Genomic DNA, 21,214 nt, shown 5'->3' with positions numbered 1-21,214 from the left:
CTTAAAGACCAGTAACTCTTGAGAATGACAAGACCGGCATTGAGCTCGCCCTGTTGCAGATTCTTCAGCTAGCCAACCCCACCTGATAAGACGTCAAACATCACAATCAGAGCGAACCAGATATCAACTGCATTTACCCGCAACTGGTATCAAAGCATAAGCAGAATAAGCTCGTAAACGCCGTGAGACGTTTTACGTCAAATCCATTGGCTGCAACATTCTCGCGCCTCGGCACTAAACCCGCTTCTCGGACACTGTGAAGCTACGCCTCTTTCGGCCTTTCGCTGTTGACTTTTCGCTGTTCGGATTTTAGCGCCTCAACCTCCGACCCGTGTAAGTCGTGAAACACAAACGCGATGCAATGGATGAGGCTTCACTGATGGTCTTGACCGTCATTGACAAAGATGGATGGTGAATTATCTCGTCGCAATGTTTTCTCATTTGCGCAATCGCATCTCAGTAAATCGTCTTCAGGCACTCTCTTCACAAATCAGAGCTGTCAGCACAATGAAAGAAGCTATTGTATCGCGCGGACCAAAAGTCCATATCATTGACAGCCCGATACCGAAGGCGGGACCTGGGCAAGTTGTTGTCAAGATTGAGTATGCGGCCAGTAACCCCAAGGATTGGTGAGCACCCTTGGCCTCATTCATATCCATGCTGACAGTCTGAAGGAAGCGACCTGAGTATTGGGGAAGTAAGGCGACCATGAACCAGGGCGATGACCACTCTGGAGTAGTTCATGAGGTTGGTGAGGGAGTCTCTGACTTCAAAATCGGTGATCGCGTCGCGGCTATGCACGAGGGGAAGCAGCCTGGTGGGAGTTACGCTGAGTATGGTGTAAGCTGGGCATACACCACCATTCATCTACCGGAGCACACTACTTTTCAAGGTAAGCGAGCTGTATTATGTGATTATCCACGTGCTGGCTGACGTTTTAATCGCAGAGGGCGCTGCCATACCCTTCGCTACATTCACTGCGGCTTGTGCTCTCTACGCAAAGCTCAATCTCCCCTGGCCGACGCAGCCAATCTCCGACGATCAAAAGGTACCTCTCGTGATTTGGGGCGCTTCATCAGCTGTCGGATCATACGCAGTTCAATTGGCCAAGAAGTCTAACATTCACCCTCTCATCTGCATTGCTGGTCGCGCGCAGGAGTACGTGGAGAGAATGATTGATGGATCCAAGGGCGACACAGTCATTGACTACAGAATGGGACGCGAGGCAGTCGCTCGAAAGATCAAGGCTCATCTCAGAGGTCAAAAGCTAGAGTACGCTTTTGATGCTGTATCCGAGATGGGATCTTACCAGACTATTTGCGATGTTCTTGACCATCAGACTGGGAAGATCACTCTTATTATTCCTGCACAGAGCTATTCTGATATCCCAAAGACCATTGAGAAGTCTGTTACTACGGTTGCTAGTGTACACGAAGATCTGAAGGAGTTTGCCCGGGCGTTCTCGATTGACTTTGCGAGAGGGCTGGAGGACGGATGGCTAAAGGCGCATCCACAAGAGGTTGTGCCTTGGGGATTGGAGGGGATAGAGAAGGGACTGGTAGACTTGAAGAAAGGGAAGGCTAGTGCGGTGAAGTATGTCTACAAGATTGCGGATACGCCAGGAATAGAGTCTTGATGAGAAGTACCCTCGGACACGATTTAGATAGAGCAACCATAAAGACAAAAGCATAAGATTTGAACAAATTAAACCTTTGAGACTTCTCACGGCGTTTCTCCAGTCAACTGTCCCTCAAGCGACTGTGTCTGATCCTCTCACATACATGACGGACTTTCTGAGAGCGCCCTCCTGACTGCATCAGCGGCGCACCGTTCTTCAAGAGACCCTATGAGTAACCCGGTCCCCGGAGCTCGGCGCCCGTGAAGAAAGAGGCGAAGATAAGATACCGCTGCGGCACGGATCGATCCATGGCGTCGACAACAACGGAGTCCCGGCGCCACGGCCGCTGCACAGACACAAAAGACATGGCCAAATTGGGCTTCGGACCCCGAAACAAGAAACAAATCCTCCCCGTGCGTTGCATTATCTATCAACAAATCTACCAAATATGATCCGTTGAAGATAATAAGCACAGCCATGGTGTCATAGAGTCGGAGTGTCAGTATTGGCTTACACGGAGAACCAAGTCGGTCCGTACGCCGGTCAATTGCCAAGAGACTCGGTTTAGACAGGGAAGTAATTGAAACTGTATGGGGATGTCTTCGGGATCCATTTCGGGGACTCAAGTTGTACACACGTAGCTGGACACTGTGGCGTTGTTGACAATAGAATGCCAAGCGCACCAAGCATCGCCGGTCTACTTGACTTCAAATAGAGGACTCGTCACATAATCTGACATGAACATCACCATCTCGCAGTGTGCTTCTAGATAAACTCATCTCCGTTTTCTCTCTGTAAACTCAATTCAATTGGGAATCATGACAAACACACAGACAAACGGCGGCACTCACCCCATCATGGCTGACAAGCACGATGAGAAGCCCAACGGCACTCTCAACGGTGATCATCAAGAATACCCAACCTTTTCCCAAGAAAGACTCGATGACTCCATCAAGCGAGGCATTGACCTCCAAGTCTTTCGCTACCCCTCCACCGGTATCAACGTCCTCATCGCAGGCGCTGGTCTAGGCGGGATCACCTGCGCCCTTGAATGCTGGCGCAAAGGACACAATGTTCGCATTATCGATCGTAGTCCCAGTGCAGTCTGGACAGGCGATAATGTCCAAATTCAGCCCAGCGCAATTCTTCTTCTGCGCCACTGGCCTGATATGGGCTATGAGATTGAGGAGAACCAGTACGACGTCGACATGTCTTACTATAGACAGACTGGCGAGCGTATCTGGGGTCCTGCACCGCCGATGTTCAATGACCCAGAGCATTTGCCCGGTCGTCGTGGGTTTCCCTCTGTAAATGCCCATTCGCGCATTAAACTGTACCGCGCGTTCTTGAAGCAGGCGGAGCGCGTGGGCATTCATGTTGAGTGGGGATGCAAGGTCGTTGAGTACTGGGAGGACGTTGAAGGTCGTGCTGGGGGTGTTGTTCTCGAGAATGGGGAAAAGAGAACAGCGGATATCGTCGTTGCAGCTGATGGGCTGAGGACCAAGAGCAACACTGTCGTTCCTGGTATGCCGGATCAGTTGGCGACGAGTGGGAAGGCGATTTACCGTGCGGGTTATCCTGTTGAGCATGCGCTGAACGATCCCAAGGTTAGGGAGATGTGGAACTTTAAGCCTGGCGATAAGCCGATTTGGCAGTTCTGGCTTGGGTGAGCTGTCTGAGGACGATGAGAGAGGCCACACTAACAACTACAGAAACGGTTCTCACAACATGATTTGCTTGACTCACGATCTCGCTTTCTGGAGCTTCATCCACTCTGTAAGTCTCCTCTCCCCAATTCTCAAAAACCCACTAACAGGACTTCCAGCACGCTGAATCTGCCAGCGAGTCCTGGATCCCAGACATCGACCCAGCAGAAGTAATCACCGAGATGGAAAAGAACGACGCCGTCCACCCAGCAATCGCAGCCTTCATCCGCACCGCCCCCAAAGGCTCCGTCGTGAACTGGCAGCTCAAATTCCGTGACCCCCACGAACAATGGACGTCCCCCGGCGGCCACGTCGTGCAGCTCGGCGACGCAGCACACGCATTCCTGCCCACATCCGGCAACGGCGCAACGCAAGCCATAGAAGACGGCGTGACCCTCGCAACATGCCTGCAACTCGCAGGAAAATCCCAAGCTGCCAACGCTACAAAAGTATACAACAAACTACGCTTCCAGCGTGTTAGTTGTGGCCAGAAAATGGGCTTCGTGAACCAGCAGCTCAAGCAGCACACGGATTGGGATGCGATAATGAAGAATCCGGCGCTGATCAGATCGCGATATCCCAAGTGGGTTTGGTCGCATGATCCGGAGGCGTATGCGTATGAGAAGTTTGCTGAGGCGTTGACGCATGTCGTCAGTGGGGGACGGGTTCCGTTGGTGAATACGAATTTTCCAAAGGGGCACAAGTATAGACATTGGACTATGAAGGAGGTGCAGGAGCAGATCAAGGCGGGACAGAAGTTGGAGGATCTTCAGGATGGGGATTGGTCTTAGATGTGTATGAGTGGTAGTAGATAGGGTAAAGATTGTCAATTGAGTGTGTTCACGTACGAGCAGTAACTGTTAAGATATTGGTGATGCTATACAGTACCACATCGCGACTCACAAGTTACCTTATGATCATAACGCCATGGTCTGGAGAATTGAAGCTTGGCGATTATAAGGCTCTTTTCCGCATCGCCGACTTCATCGATCGCTGGACGAACATCAAATGAGAGAAAAGGCGTGAGCAAAACACCACGTTGGCCTTGGTGAACATTTTTAGACAGACTTCCACAGTGGACATGCCGTCATTTCATCTCTACAATGACATGGCAAGTATCGCGACCATCGAGAGAAGCAAAGTTACGGCAATAAAGATGTCATTGAGATCTCATCTATAAATCTGTCTAAAGCCACGCCGCCTGCTCCGGAGACCCATCTAGCGTAGCCTCAATGACCGACAACTCACTCCCAGCAGGTCTCTCAATCGCCTGTATCTTCAACCTTGGATCAGCCTTGGTAAGCAGGGCATTCCACTCCCCAACCTCCCGCTCCTGCGCATTAAAGCACTGTATCATGGTGAGATCCTTCTGTCTGAGCGCTGCTTCAAAGGTCACAGACCCAGAATCTGGCTTGGGCAACACCATGTCCATGATCAACAAGCGACTGGATGGACCCATGGCTGCGACGATGCCTTGGATGATCTTGATGGCATCAGCGTCGGGCCAGTCGTGAAGAATGGTGCGCAAGAGGTACACGTCTGCGTTCTTTATGGGTTGGGGAGTGAAGAAGTCGTAGGCCTTGATCTCAATACGAGATGTGATGTCGGATGGTAAGTCAGACAGACGAGTTTTGGCGTTCTCAATGGGCTCTGGGAGGTCTTCGATGACGAGGTTGAGTAACGGGAATGCCGTCGCTAGCATGATGGATGTTGAGCCACTACTTCCACCGATCTGTACATCATCAGCGAGAAGTCGAGGCAGCATTGAGACGGGAACTTGGAACTTACATCAACGACTTGCGCTTGTCCCAAGGCCTTCCAGTTAAAGGCGTTCAGAAGATGCTCAACATTAGAGCCCGTGTGTGATACAGCACGACTCTTCATATAAGCCTGGAAGCCTTCATTGAGATCAGGTCTCGTCTTCAAATGCTCAAAGAAAGACAATTCAGTGTTGTGCACAATATTGTAAGCCGTCTCATTAGTCGCAGACGTCTCGCCCCATTTCTCCGTAGCTTCAATCAAGCCCGCCATGAGAGGAACAGTCTGATTGAAGATGTGAAGAAGCTGCACCTGCATGTGAACATTCGTAACGAACTGCGCAGAAAGGGTATTGTGAGAAAGCTTGCCATCTTTGGTCTCGCACAGCAAACCCGTAGTCATCGCCATGCGCGCCACAGACTGCAGCTTTGACAGCGGGACTTTCGCCTCGGCGGCGACATCAGAGTAGGTGATTGACTCTGGAGGCTGGGGGATCTTGGAGAGGATGTCGAAGTGGCAAAGCCAGGCAATGCAGTGATACTGCTGCTGCTGGGCGACTAACTCAGTGAGGAAGCTGTGCGGATCATGCACGAGGTGTTTGACCTGCGTGGCATGCTCAATGACAGCGTCTCTATCCGTCTTGTCCATATTTGCACTTCAGTATTGACTGCCTAGTGTTAAACACAGAGAAAACATTGAATGCGATAGGATCAAGCTTTATGAGAGATGACGAGATCACGCGGCGTCCGAAGTCCTTTAGTCGCCGTGGAGTTCCCGAGCTGAACCGACCTGATTCCCGAGACTCGGACGCCGTCTTACAGGCTCTAGTTACAGGAACATGGCTGGTGTTCTGTAAGACAACAGCGGTAATGTGTCTGTTTTGCGTCAGACGTGCATTATCTGGGTATGTTGAGGCTCAGTGTCGGGAACGAGAACCTCTTTGTTGACGTCGGGTCGCTGATGACGGCATTCAGAAGATTGAGAGTCTGATATGCCGGACTCCGAGTAAGATGAAAATCTCTATCTCTGATAGAAGATGACGGTTAGATAAGGTCAGCAGAAAGAATGAGAGTGATATGAAGGTAGATAAAAGAGGCATCGTCTCATCAAAGCCAAGAGAGAGAAGAGTAGCTATAGACAAAACATCATAGACTTCAACCAAAAAAAAATCTACAAGATTCAACACCTTTGTCATGGCATCCCACATGAAGCTGTATCTCTTCGGAGACCAAACCTTTGAGGTCCAACCTCACTTACAGCACCTCCTCCAGAAGCGCGACAATCTCTTCCTTCATGAGTTTCTGAACCAGAGCTACAACGCCCTCCGTGCTGAACTCTTCAAGATCCCGTATAGTATCAGAAAGGATCTTCCGCGGTTCACATGCCAGGAGGATCTCCTTCTCTGGGATCAGAGTGGCCCGCGATGTGTGGCGCTTGATATGGCGATGACGACGTTGTATCAGCTTGGTACATTCATTAGGTCAGTCACTTATCCTTCAATTGTGCTTTGGGGAATGTTGACAAGAGTAGTCAAGCGGGTATCTCTTCGTATGATACGCAAAATACAAGGGTCGTTGGTCTCTGCACCGGCGCTTTTGCAGCTGCGGCTGTGAGTTGCAGTAGCTTCACAGCAGATCTGATCCCCATGGCTGTGTCATCCGTGGTCGCGGCTTTCCGAACAGGTCTTCTCGTTACTGATACAGCCCGACGAGTTGATCCAGGCCAAGACTTGAACAGGAGCTGGGCTCTTCTTGTCCCGGGTCAAAAGGCAGCCAAAGCCTTCCAGGAGTTCTGGGATGCCAACGTAAGTACCATACAATGAGATGACAATTGGTTTCTGATATGATACTGTAGGACGGCGGTGTCTTGACTAGCATGCCTTATATCAGTGCCTATGCACCAAATGGCATAACCGTTAGCGGACCGCCTCAGCGTCTTAGCGACCTTGCGCAGTGGCTTTCTTCCAAAAGCATTACGTCCAAAGCCATTCCCATATATGGGGCTTACCACGCACCGCATCTGTACTCTCAGAAAGATGCTCGACGGATCGTTGATGGTTTGATGCTTAACAAGGCCGTGTCACCATCTGAACAGATTCCTCTTCTCTCCAGCACGGGGTCTAAGCCTGAAGAGCGAAGCTTCGCGATACTTTTGGAAGATGCGATCGCTCAAGCTCTTCTTCATCCTCTACGCTGGAGCTCGATCTTTGATGATGTCCAAGCTGCTCTTGAGGCTACTGGGTCTCAGCAGTTTACTGTTCAGTCGATTGGTTCGAATGCTGAGCATTTGATCTACACTGCTCTCAAGAAGACGTCTCTTCGGTATCTCGTTCCAGAGACTACCGTGCCCAGCCAACCAACCAGTGTTCCTAGCGTTCCTGACGCTGGCACGAGTAAGCCAAAGCTTGCTATTGTCGCGATGTCCGGCCGCTTCCCCGGTGCAAAGGATAACGAAGCCTACTGGGATCTTCTCTACAAAGGCCTCGACGTGCACAAGCCCGTTCCAAGTCTTCGCTGGGATCAGCAAACACACGTCGATCCTACCGGCGCAGCAAAGAACACAAGCGCTACTCCGTTTGGTTGCTGGCTAGATGATCCTTCTGAGTTCGACGCTCGCTTCTTCAACATTTCTCCCCGTGAAGCTCCTCAGATTGATCCCGCGCAGAGGTTAGCTCTCATGACAGCTTATGAAGCGATTGAAGAAGCCGGTATTGTCCCTGATGCCACGCCCTCTACTCGACCTGATCGTGTTGGTATCTTCTACGGTGTCACTAGCAACGACTGGATGGAAACGAACAGCGCTCAAAACATCGACACATATTACATCCCCGGCGGAAACCGAGCTTTCATTCCCGGCCGCATCAACTATTTCTTCAAGTTCAGCGGTCCCAGCTACGCCGTCGACACAGCGTGTTCATCATCCCTCGCCGGTATCCATCTAGCCTGCAATGCCCTCTGGCAAGGCGACGTCGACACTGCCATCGCCGGCGGTACGAATGTCTTGACCAATCCGGATTACCACGCTGGTCTTGACAGGGGACACTTTCTCTCACGCACAGGGAACTGTAAGACCTTTGATGATGGGGCTGATGGGTATTGTCGCGGTGAAGGAGTAGCGACTATTATTATTAAGAGGCTTGATGATGCGATTGCGGAGAATGATCCGATCTTGGGTGTTGTTCTTGGGGCGTATACGAATCATTCTGCTGAGTCGGAGTCGATTACACGGCCGCATGTTGGTGCACAGCGGGTCATCTTTAACAAGATCTTGAACGAGGCTGCTGTTGATCCTTATTCTATCAGTTACGTCGAAATGCATGGAACGTAAGTCAACTCCCCATCTCTCTTTTACCTTACATACTAATCACATGCACACCTAGCGGTACGCAAGCTGGCGATGCCACCGAGATGTCCAGTGTCCTCGAGACTTTTGCACCTCCCCTAGCAGAAGGCAAAGTCGCCCGCCCAGACTCCCAGAAGCTCTACATCGGCTCAGCGAAAGCAAATATCGGCCACGGAGAAGCTGCCTCTGGTGTCTGCAGTGTGATCAAGGTTCTTCAAATGCTCAAGAAGGACACCATCGTTCCACACTGCGGTATCAAGAACAAGATCAATCATCGCTTTCCCACTGATCTCGACCAACGAAACGTTCGAATTGCCTTGGAACCAACAGAATGGAAGAAAGGTACAGAGACTAACCCCAGACGTGTCTTTGTCAACAACTTCAGTGCTGCGGGAGGTAATTCCGCGCTGTTGATCCAGGACGCACCACCTAGAAAACAACTCATTGCCAGCAGTGACTCTCGTGTTCAATTCCCCATCGCCATCACTGCAAAGAGCGGCGTTTCTCTTCAAGGAAACATGCGCTCAATGCTCAAGTTCCTCAGCACAAACCCACACACCTCCCTCGCCGAGCTCTCCTACACCACCACAGCGCGACGCATCCACCACCAACACCGCATTCTCGTCCCCGGCGCTACCCCCGAAGAGATCTGCTCCAAGATCGAAACAGCTCTTCAGAACAACACTGGCGTCACGCGACCCAAGGCTGCGCCAAAGGTGGTCTTCACTTTCACCGGCCAGGGAGCCCAGTACCCTGGAATGGGAAAGCAGCTCTTTGAGGAGAATGAGTTTGTGCGCAATGAGCTTCTCTCACTTGATCGGATTTCTCAGAATTTGGGATTCCCTTCGATGCTTCCTTTCATTCAATCTGATGAGCCTGATGTTAGCAAATTTGCGCCTTCGCTTGTCCAGCTTGCTAGTGTTTGTCTTCAGATTACGCTGAGCAAACTCTGGGCGACTTGGGGAATTACTCCGACTGCTGTTGTAGGACACAGTCTCGGGGAATATGCTGCTCTTAACGTTGCTGGTGTTTTGTCGGATACTGATACGTTGTTTCTTGTTGGTGGTCGAGCGCAGCTTCTTGAGCAGAAGTGTACTCGCGGTACCCACGCCATGCTTGTGGTGAAGGGACCCCAGGAGGAGATCGCTAATGCTCTGAAGGGAGCAGACTATGAGACGGCCTGTATCAACTCCCCCATCGAGACTGTTCTTGCTGGTCCGAATGAGCAGATCGCCAATGTCAAGGAGCAGCTCACGGCGGCTAGCTTCAAGACCACTCTTCTCAAGGTACCTTACGCTTTCCACTCGTCCCAGTTGGAGCCAGTGGTATCCGACATCGAGAAGCTCGCCAGCAAAGTGGCTTTCTCAGAGCCCCGAATCCCAGTTCTGTGTCCCTTGGAGGGTACTGTCATCGAGAATGAGAACCCATTCAATGCCTCATATCTCGCCCGCCATTCTCGACAGCCCGTCAACATGCTCACCGCATTGACCACTGCTTATCGTGACGGCTATCTCAGCGATCGCTCAATGGTGCTCGAAGTCGGTCCTCATCCAGCCGTCTCCGGCATGGTCAAGCCCACCCTCGGCCAACAGATCACCTGCGTCGCCTCCCTCCAACGCAGGCGAGCACCCTGGGATATGCTCTCCGCAGCGCTCAAGAGTCTTTACGATGCTGGAGCTAGCATCAATTGGGCTGATTACCAGAGAAACTTCCCTGGCGCACACACTGTCGTGGATCTTCCGGCTTATAGCTGGGATCTCAAGGAGTACTGGATCCAGTACGTCAACGACTGGTCGCTGCGAAAGGGTGACCCTCCTTTGGTCATCAACAATGTGTCCAAGCTTGAGAGCACTACTATCCACAGTGTTGTTGATGAGAGCGGTGACTCTAAGAAGACTCATATTGTTGTTGAGGCTGATATTGCTCGCAAGGATTTGAGCCCTCTCGTCCAAGGCCATGAGGTCGACGGGATCCCTCTCTGCACTCCTTCTGTCTATGCTGATATCGCGCTGAGTCTCGGTAAGTATCTGCTTGAGAGGTATCAACCACAGCAGAAGGATGATATGGTAGTAGTCTCGGACATGACCGTGTCTAAGGCCTTGATCCTCCGTGGTGATGGATCTCGACAGCCTATCCAGGCCCATGCTGATGCAGACTGGTCATCTCAGTCAGTCTCAATCAAGTTCATGTCTTTCGATGTAAGTATCTTTTTCATTCGATATCCGCACCTAAACTTACAACCTTGCAGAACAAGGGCAATCTGCAGGAACACTCCGCCTGTGTAGTCCGCTTCAAAGACCGAAGCCATCAAGACGCCCTCCAGAGCGAAGCCCGCACCATAAAGCAAAAGATGCAAAACCTCCGCAACCAAATCACCACCGGCGAAAGCGCGCGCTTCAATCGCCCCATGGCATACCGCATGATCCGTCCCCTCGCCCGCTTCCACGACGACTACCGTGCCATCGACGAAGTCGTCCTCAACAGCGAAACCCTCGAAGCTTCCAGCAAGATCAGCTTCGGCACCGTCAAGCGCGACGGTGACTTCCACACTCATCCCGCCGTCATCGATGCTCTTACTCAGTCTTGTGGCTTTGCTATGAACTGCAATGATCACACTGACATTGATGTGGATGTTTACATGAACCATGGCTGGGGATCGCTTGAGCTGTTTGAGGCTTTGGACTTTGAGAAGGAGTATACTACTTATACTCAGATGCATGCTGGGGAGGATAAGCTTTGGTATGGTGATGTGACGATCTTTGACCAGGATAGGGTTGTTGCTTTCTTCGGTCAGATCGCGATTCAAGGTGTTCCACGAAGAGTCCTCAAGGTCATCCTCTCAATTGAAAGCGGCAAGAAGGGCCAGCCTCAGCGCCAGACGCAAGACAAACCCCGAACCACTCCCTCGCAACCAAAGGAGTCTACCACCAAGCCAACAAAGAACAAACCAGCTGCCAAAGTAGAACCACCAAAGTTCTCTACCGCAATCCGCATCATCTCAGAGGAGAGTGGAATCGACGTCTCCGACTTCACCGACGGCACAACCTTCTCAGACGTCGGCATCGACTCCCTCCTCGGTCTCACCATCTCGGCTCGCTTCCAAGAAGAACTCGACATCGATCTCGACTTTAACGCTCTCTTCTTCGAACATCCCACCGTCAAGGATCTACGAACCTTCCTCGGCGCAGAAGAAGATGTCTCTGGAAGTTCATCCTCTGCAGCTAGTGATTCTGGTCGTGACACGACCACCACTGGGAGCGCTACCCCAGAACTCCAAGAAGAGTTTGCTGAATCAGCTGAGGTTGAGTTTGAGCGCGCTCTTGAGATCATCTCTGAGGAGAGTGGTGTTGCGAGAACTGATCTAGATGACGAGACGAACTTTGCGGATTGTGGTGTTGATTCGCTTCTGTCGCTTGTTATTGCGAGTCGGTTCCAGGATACGTTTGGGCTGGATATTGCGCATGAGCAGTTGTTTATGGAGTGTCAGACTGTTGGCGACCTCAAGACCATGCTAACGCGGGAGATGGGTTTGGCTACGCCAGCCTCTAAACCTGCTGCGGTTCCTGCTCCTGTTGTCTCCGAAGCTATCGCGCAAGAAACAGTAGTCACCCATAGCGACACTTCGAACCTCGCCGCACGTGAACAAGCGATCACTAAGCTTGTCAATAAGTACACCGCTGGCTTCAAGGCGCCTACTTCAAACCCCAATGGTCCTTCTCTCGGCAAGAACGAAAACGTCGTCCTCGTCACAGGCGCATCAGGCGGTTTGGGAAGCCATCTCGTCTACGCCCTGGCCCAACTCGAAGAAGTCCGCACCATCATATGTCTCAACCGCCCCAACAGAGAAGACGCGACGACCCGCCAGTACAAGGCTATGAGAGACAAGGGCATCCGCTTCCCAGAGCATCTCAAGTCCAAGGTTCGCATCTTCCAAGCCGATACCTCAAAGCCTAAGCTTGGAGTTGCGGATAGCGAATACGAGTCTTTAATCCACTCTGTTACGCACATCATCCACAATGCCTGGCCCATGAGTGCGAAGCGTCCCCTCTCTGGCTTTGAGTCGCAGTTCCAGGTCTTCCGCAATCTTCTTGATCTGGGACGTGAGTGTGCTTCTAGTCGTCCTAAAGACTTCAAGTTCAGCTTCCAGATGATTTCTTCAATTGGTGTTGTTGGACAGTGGGGTCTTGCTGCTGGACAGACTGGCAAGATTGTTGTGCCCGAGGAGAGAACTACCATTGACTCACTACTGGGTAACGGGTACGCTGAAGCGAAATGGGGTTGTGAGAGGATGCTTGATGAGACTCTCCACAAGTTCACCGATCGTTTCCGTCCCATGGTCGTGCGACTTGGTCAGATCGCTGGATCCAAGACGAGTGGCTACTGGAACCCCATGGAGCACTTTGGCTTCCTCATCAAGTCCTCCCAGACTCTAAACGCTCTTCCTGACGTCGATGGCAATCTCAACTGGACTCCTGTCAACGACATCGCGGATACTCTAACCGATCTCATCCTCTCCGACCGAACCCCATACCCAATCTATCACATCGATAATCCCATCGGCCAACAATGGCGCGATGTCAACAACATCCTCTCCGACACCCTTCGCATTCCCAACAAGGTCCCTTTCAAGCAGTGGCTCGACATGGTGCGCAAAGCTCCTCAGCAGGATAACCCCGCTGCTCTGCTCGCCGACTTTCTTGAAGACACATACCTGCGCATGGCATGTGGTGGCCTTGTTCTCGATGTGAAGCATTCGCTTGAGCACTCCAAGTCTCTTTCGGCCGTTGGACCTGTTTCCGAGACGGTAGTGAGGAAGTATATCCATATCTGGAAGGAGATTGGGTTCTTGAAGACCACGGCGGAGGATAAGGCTGGGTTTGAGGCGGAGAGGCTGAAGCTTTGGGGACCTAGAGCATAGGGTTGACCGGTAGGGATTCACGTTGAGTTAGAGTTTCCTTTATGGTTAAATTAGATTGAATAGTTTCTTTATATATATATATATATATACATAGACATTTAACTTGGTCATTCACCACAATCGTGTTCGTCTTATGTGACCAGCCTAAACCTTTTCATCACAGAGTCTATCAAGTATATCGTAGACTATACCAGCCTTATCCCTACCGTCATCAATCATCCCAAAATATCCTACATTCGTCTCAATGTTTCCATGGTTTATGATGAAAGTCTTGCGATTGGCTACTTGTTACGTGAACCTGGAGGGATAGCTCCACTGCTGCAACGACAACGCGACTTTGCTGCACTGCAACATTGGTGAGTGTTATTTTCTTCGTAAACCACCGCTATTCTCTTGCATATATTGCTCATCACTGGCATTAGCAAGGCCCTGCGGCCCGGCGCTGATCACCTCGATGGGGTTGGCGCCAAGCCATCAGGGTCTTTTCATGCAGATCAGGTCCCATCGTCTTTTACTTATGCAACTGCCGTGCATGTTCGATGGAACCTCATGGCCGACTCCAATGCAGCGAAGATATTAAATGTAATCGCATGATGGAGTATATGCCATCAAGGTAGACATGAATTGTCGCAGCTGCGTGGTTCTCAGTGATGATGCTTGAGTACTTATTGCTCAATGACTTCGCAAACTTGTGCAAAGATCATTCATCATCTTTCGATCTCTTTTGATACCCCGAGTGCTTCTATACCCATCAAACATGGTCAAGTTTACCCATCAGCTCTGGGGCGCCTCAGTTCTCCTGCTGCCATGTTTGGGCAGCGTACATGGCACTAGTTTACCACTTAAAGATCGCCAACAAACTGGTTCCTGTGTCAACAAACCACAGATGCAAGATTTTGAATCGGTCGGAGCTTGGTTCGACGGCGTCGCGAAGTTCAATTGCACCTCAGTCTCCAAAGTCCCCAATGCCTCGATCGCCATTGTCGGGGGCGGTGTTTCCGGGCTTACCACCGCTCTCATGCTAGATAGCATAGGTCTTCACAACTGGGAGATCATCGAAGCTAGCGATAGAGTCGGCGGACGCTTCAGGACCAAGTTTGTTGGTGGTACACAGGAATTTGCAGAGATGGGCCCGATGAGATTGCCGTATACCGTCACGTATAAGAGTGATAACTCTACACATGAGTATACGGAGCATCGCTTGACTTTCCAGTTGGCCGAGACTCTCAATTCCATGAATGGCAATGACTCAAAGTGGAAAGTCGACTTTATTCCCTGGATTCAACATCATCCCAATGAGCTTATTGCTTGGGGAACTGGTCGCCATCCTGATGGCAGCATCCCAACGAGAGCAGACATTCTCGCAAACTCAAGCCTCGCCAGACCGCCAGCTATGGTCTCCGCCGAGTATAACGAAACCAAGCGCCGTATGAATGAGATCCTCAAGAACGAAACTATGCTCAAAGCCATTCAGGCCGACGTCTGGCGGTCTCACAAATTCGTCATGGGCCAGGGCTACGATGACTGGAGTGAACAATGTATGATGCGGGAATCTTTCCATGCCAGCGAGAACGTAACTGATGCTATTTGGACTGCGACGGATTATGATGTCTTCTGGGATGAATTGGTGCACAACTCAAACCTAGCATTGGATGGGACGAAAGACTCTTTAGGCGAGACAGAGTGGAAGTGCGTTGATGGAGGCTTCAATCGACTCACCGATGCTTTCATCCCTCACGTTTCCGATCGTCTGGTTCTCAATCGTAAGATCAGAAAGCTCGAACCAGTCAAGAGTAAAGATGGCCAAACTCGAACAAGGCTCTCATGGTATCCCAGCGTCAAGAAACGGACGTTCGAGTCGAAAGACTACGACTACACCATCATGGCAGCTCCCTTCACAATGACCCGCTTCATGGACCTCCCCTCATTCTCATCCGTCCTCGGCCGCGCAATCAGCGAAGCAGGCCTACGCTTCAAATCCGCCTGCAAAGTCTCCCTCCTCTTCTCCGAACGTTTCTGGGAGAAAGGCGACCGCCCCATCTTTGGTGGTTACTCCATTCCTGAGAGTAGACCCATCGGCGCATTATACTATCCTGTCTACGGACTAAATGAGTCCCGACCTGGGCTGATTACACACTACCGTGGTGGAGATTGGAGTGATCGCTACGTCAGCTTCTCTGACGAAGAGCACGTCCAGACAGTTCTCGCCGCAATCGTTAGTCTTCACGGGGAGCAAGCGCGAGAGCTCTATACGGGTGATTATGAACGGTTGTGCTGGTTGCAAGATGAACATACTGCGACATCGTGGTGTCGTCCTGATGTTGAGCAACACAATCTGTACATCCCGGCGTATCATCAGACGGAGCACAATACTATCTTCATTGGTGAGCATACAGCCCCGACACAGGCTTGGATTAGCTCAGCTATATACTCCGCTGCAAGGGGGACGATTCAATTGTTGCTAGAGCTAGGAATGGTGGAAGAGGCAAAGGAGATCAATCGACGTTGGATGGGAAGATGGATTAGGCACGAGGCCAAGCCATGACTTGAGTAAGCCCTCTAAGCCCTGATAAAGGGTCATCTTGCCACAGGGCGGGCAATACATCTTTCAGTGCAGATGTGGATAGATACCAATATTGGATATATTTGGTGGAGCCACCTAACTATAGATTCGATGCGGAAAGATAAAGTCCCCCAGCTGCTGATACGCTTCATCAAGATCGTCGTTGACGATGATCATGTCGTGCACTCCAGTCTCTGCAAACTCAAGCTCTAGCTTGGCTTGTTCCAAACGCTGTGAGATGCTCGCTTCATTTTCGGTACCGTGGGATCGAAGTCTGGCTTCGAGTGTTTCTAGACTTGGAGGCTTGAGGAAGATATAGCGAGCAACCAAGTCTGAAGACTGTATCTTCTTGACGCCCTCCATCTCGATATCCAAGATGGGGGCCAGACCCTCCTTCATCACCTCAGCCATGGCTTTCCTGCTCGTGCCATAGAAGTTGCCGCTGAAATAAGTGTGCTCGACGAACTCTTTCCGCATTTTCATGCTGTGAAACTCTGGCGCGGAGCAGAAGAAGTAGGCGACTCCCTCAACCTCGCCAGGTCGCGGCTGGCGCGTCGTGTGTGAGACAGCGGATGAGAAGATGGTTGGGTGATTGCCCTTCAATCTTTGTATTAATGTACCCTTGCCAACGCCAGAAGGGCCAGATATAATGATGGGACGAGTGTCGAGCAGTGCTAGAGCATGTTCGGCATGATGAAAGAAAGTAGTAGGGTCAAAGCAGTACGTACCTGTGCTCATGTGGTATGTAAATGACTCTGAGCCAGAGAAATCCATGTTCTCGACGATATTCAAGGATGGAGACAGTTGAGAAGAGAAATGAGATTGTCTGTAGAGAGATGGTGGTGGTGACGCAGTCACGTATAAGTCTAATAAATTGGCTCCCTCTATCGGTCTATTAGATGCATAAAGTTGAGGGTTAAGAGTACTTCAAGCCCTACGGCAAAGTCAAACCTACTCATCATGTATAGACAGTAAACTTTAATGCCTTCACAGCTGCCTAAGACGATACTTTCTTATGAAAATCAGTTAGTTGCTAAACTATGCAGCCAAAATATTCCGCCTCAGTGGTCCCTTTCATCGCTCAACTATGCACATCTCCAACAACCATCTCGTAGCTAGAACGCCATGATCTCCCCAGCAGATAACTCCACATCCAAACGCCATGCTAATAGTAATAACACAAGGCACAAGACTGTCCACCGCAGCTCTATCAATCAGTGCTCGCAAACTTGACACTCTTCCTCCTCTCCCTTTCCCCCGTCACAACAGCCCTTCCAGGGCTCGAGCTGAGGATCCCTCCACTGCCCTTATTCAGCGCATCCCGCGCCATACCCACCGCTCTGCTCTGCGGTATGTCATTGCCATCACTCTTGACAGATCTATCCATGCCTGCACGAGGACTTGATCGTCTACTGCTGCTTGCTCCACGCTCATCTCTTGCCCTCGTCTTCTCTACGGTCGCGCGACCAATCTCATCAGATCGCGCTGTGCTAGTCTCACCGCGATATCGGCCTGGAAGACAGGCATGTCCACAGCCATCGAGGGGACAACAGCCATCGCTGAAGGTAGTTGAGCCGCTAGAGTCTGGCTGATCGAGAACAGCGTGCCATGCTGTGAGACAGGAGGCATGACCGCCGTGTGCACAACCAGGACAGTACCACCATTGGGAGAGCCAGGAGTCTGGGGAGCCCAAGGCGGTTGGTAGTTCCACGTGTGCGAATTCAGCATGTGTTGGCTCTCTATGGCCACAGACGGCGCATGGCGCCATGGTGGTGCGACATCGCTCACAAGTCCAGATAGCTTCTGGGCCATCTTTGGGATCAAGCTCCCTGGGTTTCTTGCACGCAGAGCAAAGGAAGCTAACCTTTCCGTTCTGCTGCGCTGGTGTGAAGATTGCTGTATAGTTCTCGCCCCACTGGGGCAACCCTTCTGGCCATCCTTTAATGCACAAGTTCCGTAGAAGCGAGGCCTCAATGAAGAGGCCCATTTGCATCAATCTCGAGTGGTGCTGTCGCAGGACTGCGTTGGCCTGGTGATAGTCTATCACAAAGTCGGGTACTAAAGGCTTAAGAAGGAGAACGATGGCCGAAGCATTAACAGCAGAAGTTCGCGACTCGTAGTGCAAGGCCTCTGTGATGGAAGTGTAGGGATCAAGCGGTGAGACAATTGGGCTATTGCCAGACACAGTAGTCGGGAAGGGATATAAAGGATCATCGTCCCATGGGAGAAAGTCTGTCTCCACGATGTGAGGCCGTAGATCTTTCTGCGCAGGAAACAGGTCTTTGGCAGGGCTGTTGGATCGATTGGGATGACTTGCTGGAACAAGTACTTGTGGCTGAGGGGAGTCTTGCTTCGCTGGAAGAGACTCCGCCACAATCTTGGGGGGCGACGGTCCAGATTGTAAGGGCTCTGACGTTTGCGACGGGAACGAATCATCGGTTCCCATTGTGGTTTGAGAGATTAAGAAAAGATCCTCCGGCGAGTCGGTCGGCGGCTTCTTACTATGTGGGCGTGACTTGGGTGAATCCGTCGGCGTATCTGCATGAACCTCTTCGCCGCGAATGTGACTCGGGTACTCGTTATCCTTCTCCATGTCCGAGGCATGTCTCGCAAGGCTCGATCGCCATGGTCCAGTGCCTCTCGGTGTCGAAGCCGAAGGTTTCTTGGTAGCATCAGACGTCGAAAACATCTGAGCAAAGCTCTCGTCCGAATCATGGCGCGTCACCCTCTGAACCTCTGGAATCGTAGAGTCCAGCGATAGAGGCTCCTTCTTCTTAGGGGGAGGGACATCAAGGGCCTTGAGCAAGACCTCGGCGTCGTAAAAGTCGTATCCTTCAGTGCTAGATATCTGTGAGCTCTCGCTTTCATGGCTGACATCAGAGACGGGAACCGAGTCGAGCCGCTTTCGGGGGGTGTCTTCGAACCTGTCATTTATGCCAGGCCCAAGACGAAGTTCATCAGGCTCCGTGACGGCTGCAAGCTTCTTGCCAACCTGTTGTGCATGCTCTTTGGAATTATCGGGAGCATCAGCCGGTCGCGCGAGCGGAGTTGGGACGTTGGACGTGCTCTCAAATCCCATCGCGAGGAGGGATCGAGTGCTCAGAGAGCGGCTGCCGAGCCCTGACTTTCCAGAAGGACGTCGGGGCGTTTCGTCGCCGGGGGTTCGACTAGCAGTATAAAAGTCAACGGGCTTCAGCATTCCACTTCCCTTTCTCTCTTCTATCTTCACCTTCTGGAAGCGTCCGAGTCGGAGGTCAAGGTGGTATTGAGCGCGACGATCGAGGAGTAGGCCGACCGTGTAGGCGAGAACGCGCCAAGTCTGTGCTAATCGGAAGTACGAAACGCTTTCGGCTGCGCGGGCGTAATGTTCTAGAATAACACCGACTCGTTCATTGAGCGGCTTGCCATCTTTAACGTATGGGAGCTCCTGGTGGAGCGTCTCGAGGTATAGTCCTGAGAGATATTGGTAGATTTGTGTTGTTTTTACAGCAGGCAGTCGACCGAAAGCCATCGTTTGCTGAGTCTTGAAGACACCTGTAACATTGATGGCTTGGTCGAGTGCCAGGAACGGCTTATCATCGAGGCCAGATCCAGAAGGTGGCGTCGTGCTCAAGTTGGTGGATCGTCCTGCTTTCCTTCGACTCATTCGTCGTCGGGGACCAAGAAAACTGCCAACGACATCCTCCTCCGAGTCGCTACGGCTGATACTCAGCATGGGGGCGTTGGGGCTCGATCCGTAGGGGCCACGAGGCACTATCTCAGCATGGTGTGTGACTGGAGGCCGAGGTCGGCTGCTTTGATGAGATCGCTCGTCAAGGAACATCATAACATCGCCTTTCGGTGAAAATGCCATAGATGAGGTAGACTGGCGATCAATGACCTTGGGCGCATATGCGACATCGTTTTGCGCAAACAATCCGTCTTGACCAACTGTCCAAAGCATGTCCTGGTCTTGCCAGAGCAGAGTAGCCGGTGAAGCGTCAAATCTCTCGATTTCTTTGTATGCCATGGTCGGTCGAGCCAGGTCCCAGATGTGTACTGCCGAAGTACCATATCGACGAGAACTGCTATCATCGTAGGACACTGCTATTTGAGCTACGCGTTTGTTTTGCGCTGTAGCAGACCACAGGCCAGGTCGCCATGCGATAGTCCAGATAGGCGCAGGTGTTGTCACAGACCATTTCGGCTTCTGCCGTTTATCGGCTGAACTCGAAAGATCCCACACATGGAGTTTCGTATCTCGGCCAGCACTGATAAGGTGGTTTCCATCTGGATGCCATGCGATAGAGGCGCAGGCCTTTTCGTGTGCATTGATCCTCAGCAAAGGTCTTGCTGGTTGGCGGACATCCCACTTGAGCACCACTCCACCCTCGGTACAGCAGGCCATCTCGTGCCCGACCTTTGGAGACCATTTAACTTGCCGAACCGAGTCAATGCATTTCAGGGGCGCGAATCGTTGCCGAAAGGTGATGCCGCCCGACCGTCCTTGGAGAGGTGCCGCAGTATCGAAAACGCGCGCCATGCCATCTTGGCTGCCTGAAAGAAGCCAGCTCTTGAGATGTGGATTGACATCAAGGGTGTTAACCTGGCGCGAATCTTCCTGCATCTGCATGTATTCCAATGGCTCGGCCGCGCCAGATCCGACTCGTGCGACATCGTATGCGAAGATCTTGCCATTCGCGCAAGCCGTGAAGATTGTAGAGCCACCGTGCCATTTGACATCGCGAATGCTGAGCTGATCCGCTGCCTGGTTCCCCTTCAGTCCCGCAGGCTGAGCAGTAATCGCAGCCCTCAAGTCCACGCCCTCGCGAAAGTTGAAGTTGAAGTTGTGGGGATCGTCGAGGACCACTGTCTTCAGGATATGTCCACCTGCCAGGACGGCGGCTCTTCGATCGGGGGAAACATCGAGGGCCAGTATCGGGACACCGGCTCTATAGACGGCATCTTGCGACTTTGACGGTCGAAACGAGGCTGAGATTGTAGAAGCGGGCGCGCTTGTTATCGAGAGATTGGCTGAATCGCCTGCGGGGGTCTCGGTCGCAGCCTTGCCGAGGAGCTTGCGCATTATCCTTGAGTCGCGGTTATACATTGTTTTTGTTGCGGGGGTCTGCGATAGCCGATTGCGACGCCATTGAGGTCAACTCAACGGGCCATCGACGGCATTCTCGTTGTTCGGTGTAGAGCGTTAGATGCGGTATTGATCTCCCTATTAAAAAGGGATATCTCGACTTGGTGTTTGGCTAACTCTCGCCGCCCATCGAGAACGTGAGCTCATGTGGATCCGAAGCTCGGCATAGTCACGTGGTACC

At 51.6% G+C, this 21,214-nt stretch overlaps 7 protein-coding genes across 7 annotated transcripts; 4 read left to right on the top strand and 3 right to left on the bottom strand.

Moving 5' to 3' along the window:
- Nucleotides 1-429: 429 nt before the first annotated feature.
- Nucleotides 430-1,636, top strand: FSR4 (fusarubin cluster-oxidoreductase; the record flags this gene model as incomplete). The annotated part of the gene is made up of 3 exons (XM_044821422.1): nt 430-629; nt 675-892; nt 948-1,636. The coding sequence occupies 3 exons, from the start codon at nt 430-432 to the stop codon at nt 1,634-1,636; spliced, it is 1,107 nt and encodes a 368-aa protein (XP_044682755.1).
- An 800-nt stretch (nt 1,637-2,436) lies between these two features.
- On the top strand, nt 2,437-4,115 carry FSR3 (fusarubin cluster-monooxygenase; the record flags this gene model as incomplete). The annotated part of the gene is made up of 3 exons (XM_044821421.1): nt 2,437-3,284; nt 3,331-3,394; nt 3,444-4,115. The coding sequence occupies 3 exons, from the start codon at nt 2,437-2,439 to the stop codon at nt 4,113-4,115; spliced, it is 1,584 nt and encodes a 527-aa protein (XP_044682754.1).
- A 395-nt stretch (nt 4,116-4,510) lies between these two features.
- Nucleotides 4,511-5,730, bottom strand: FSR2 (fusarubin cluster-methyltransferase; the record flags this gene model as incomplete). Its single annotated transcript, XM_044821420.1, has 2 exons — nt 4,511-5,056; nt 5,113-5,730. 2 exons carry the CDS (start codon nt 5,728-5,730, stop codon nt 4,511-4,513), a joined length of 1,164 nt encoding a protein of 387 aa, XP_044682753.1.
- Nucleotides 5,731-6,275: 545 nt separating this feature from the next.
- On the top strand, nt 6,276-13,342 carry FSR1 (fusarubin cluster-polyketide synthase; the record flags this gene model as incomplete). Its single annotated transcript, XM_044821419.1, has 5 exons — nt 6,276-6,562; nt 6,613-6,886; nt 6,937-8,405; nt 8,462-10,622; nt 10,673-13,342. 5 exons carry the CDS (start codon nt 6,276-6,278, stop codon nt 13,340-13,342), a joined length of 6,861 nt encoding a protein of 2,286 aa, XP_044682752.1.
- An 886-nt stretch (nt 13,343-14,228) lies between these two features.
- J7337_003706 (uncharacterized protein) lies at nt 14,229-15,887 on the top strand (the record flags this gene model as incomplete). Its single annotated transcript, XM_044821418.1, has 1 exon — nt 14,229-15,887. One exon carries the CDS (start codon nt 14,229-14,231, stop codon nt 15,885-15,887), a length of 1,659 nt encoding a protein of 552 aa, XP_044682751.1.
- Nucleotides 15,888-16,001: 114 nt separating this feature from the next.
- J7337_003705 (uncharacterized protein) lies at nt 16,002-16,679 on the bottom strand (the record flags this gene model as incomplete). The annotated part of the gene is made up of 2 exons (XM_044821417.1): nt 16,002-16,579; nt 16,634-16,679. The coding sequence occupies 2 exons, from the start codon at nt 16,677-16,679 to the stop codon at nt 16,002-16,004; spliced, it is 624 nt and encodes a 207-aa protein (XP_044682750.1).
- A 436-nt stretch (nt 16,680-17,115) lies between these two features.
- J7337_003704 (uncharacterized protein) lies at nt 17,116-20,994 on the bottom strand (the record flags this gene model as incomplete). Its single annotated transcript, XM_044821416.1, has 1 exon — nt 17,116-20,994. One exon carries the CDS (start codon nt 20,992-20,994, stop codon nt 17,116-17,118), a length of 3,879 nt encoding a protein of 1,292 aa, XP_044682749.1.
- Between the last annotated feature and the right edge of the window lie 220 nt (nt 20,995-21,214).

This window comes from Fusarium musae, chromosome 3 (genome assembly GCF_019915245.1).
Source record: "Fusarium musae strain F31 chromosome 3, whole genome shotgun sequence".
NCBI lineage: Eukaryota > Fungi > Ascomycota > Sordariomycetes > Hypocreales > Nectriaceae > Fusarium > Fusarium musae.
The sequence above is the reverse complement of the archived record's forward strand: the minus strand, read 5'-3'. Positions and strand labels throughout refer to the sequence as shown.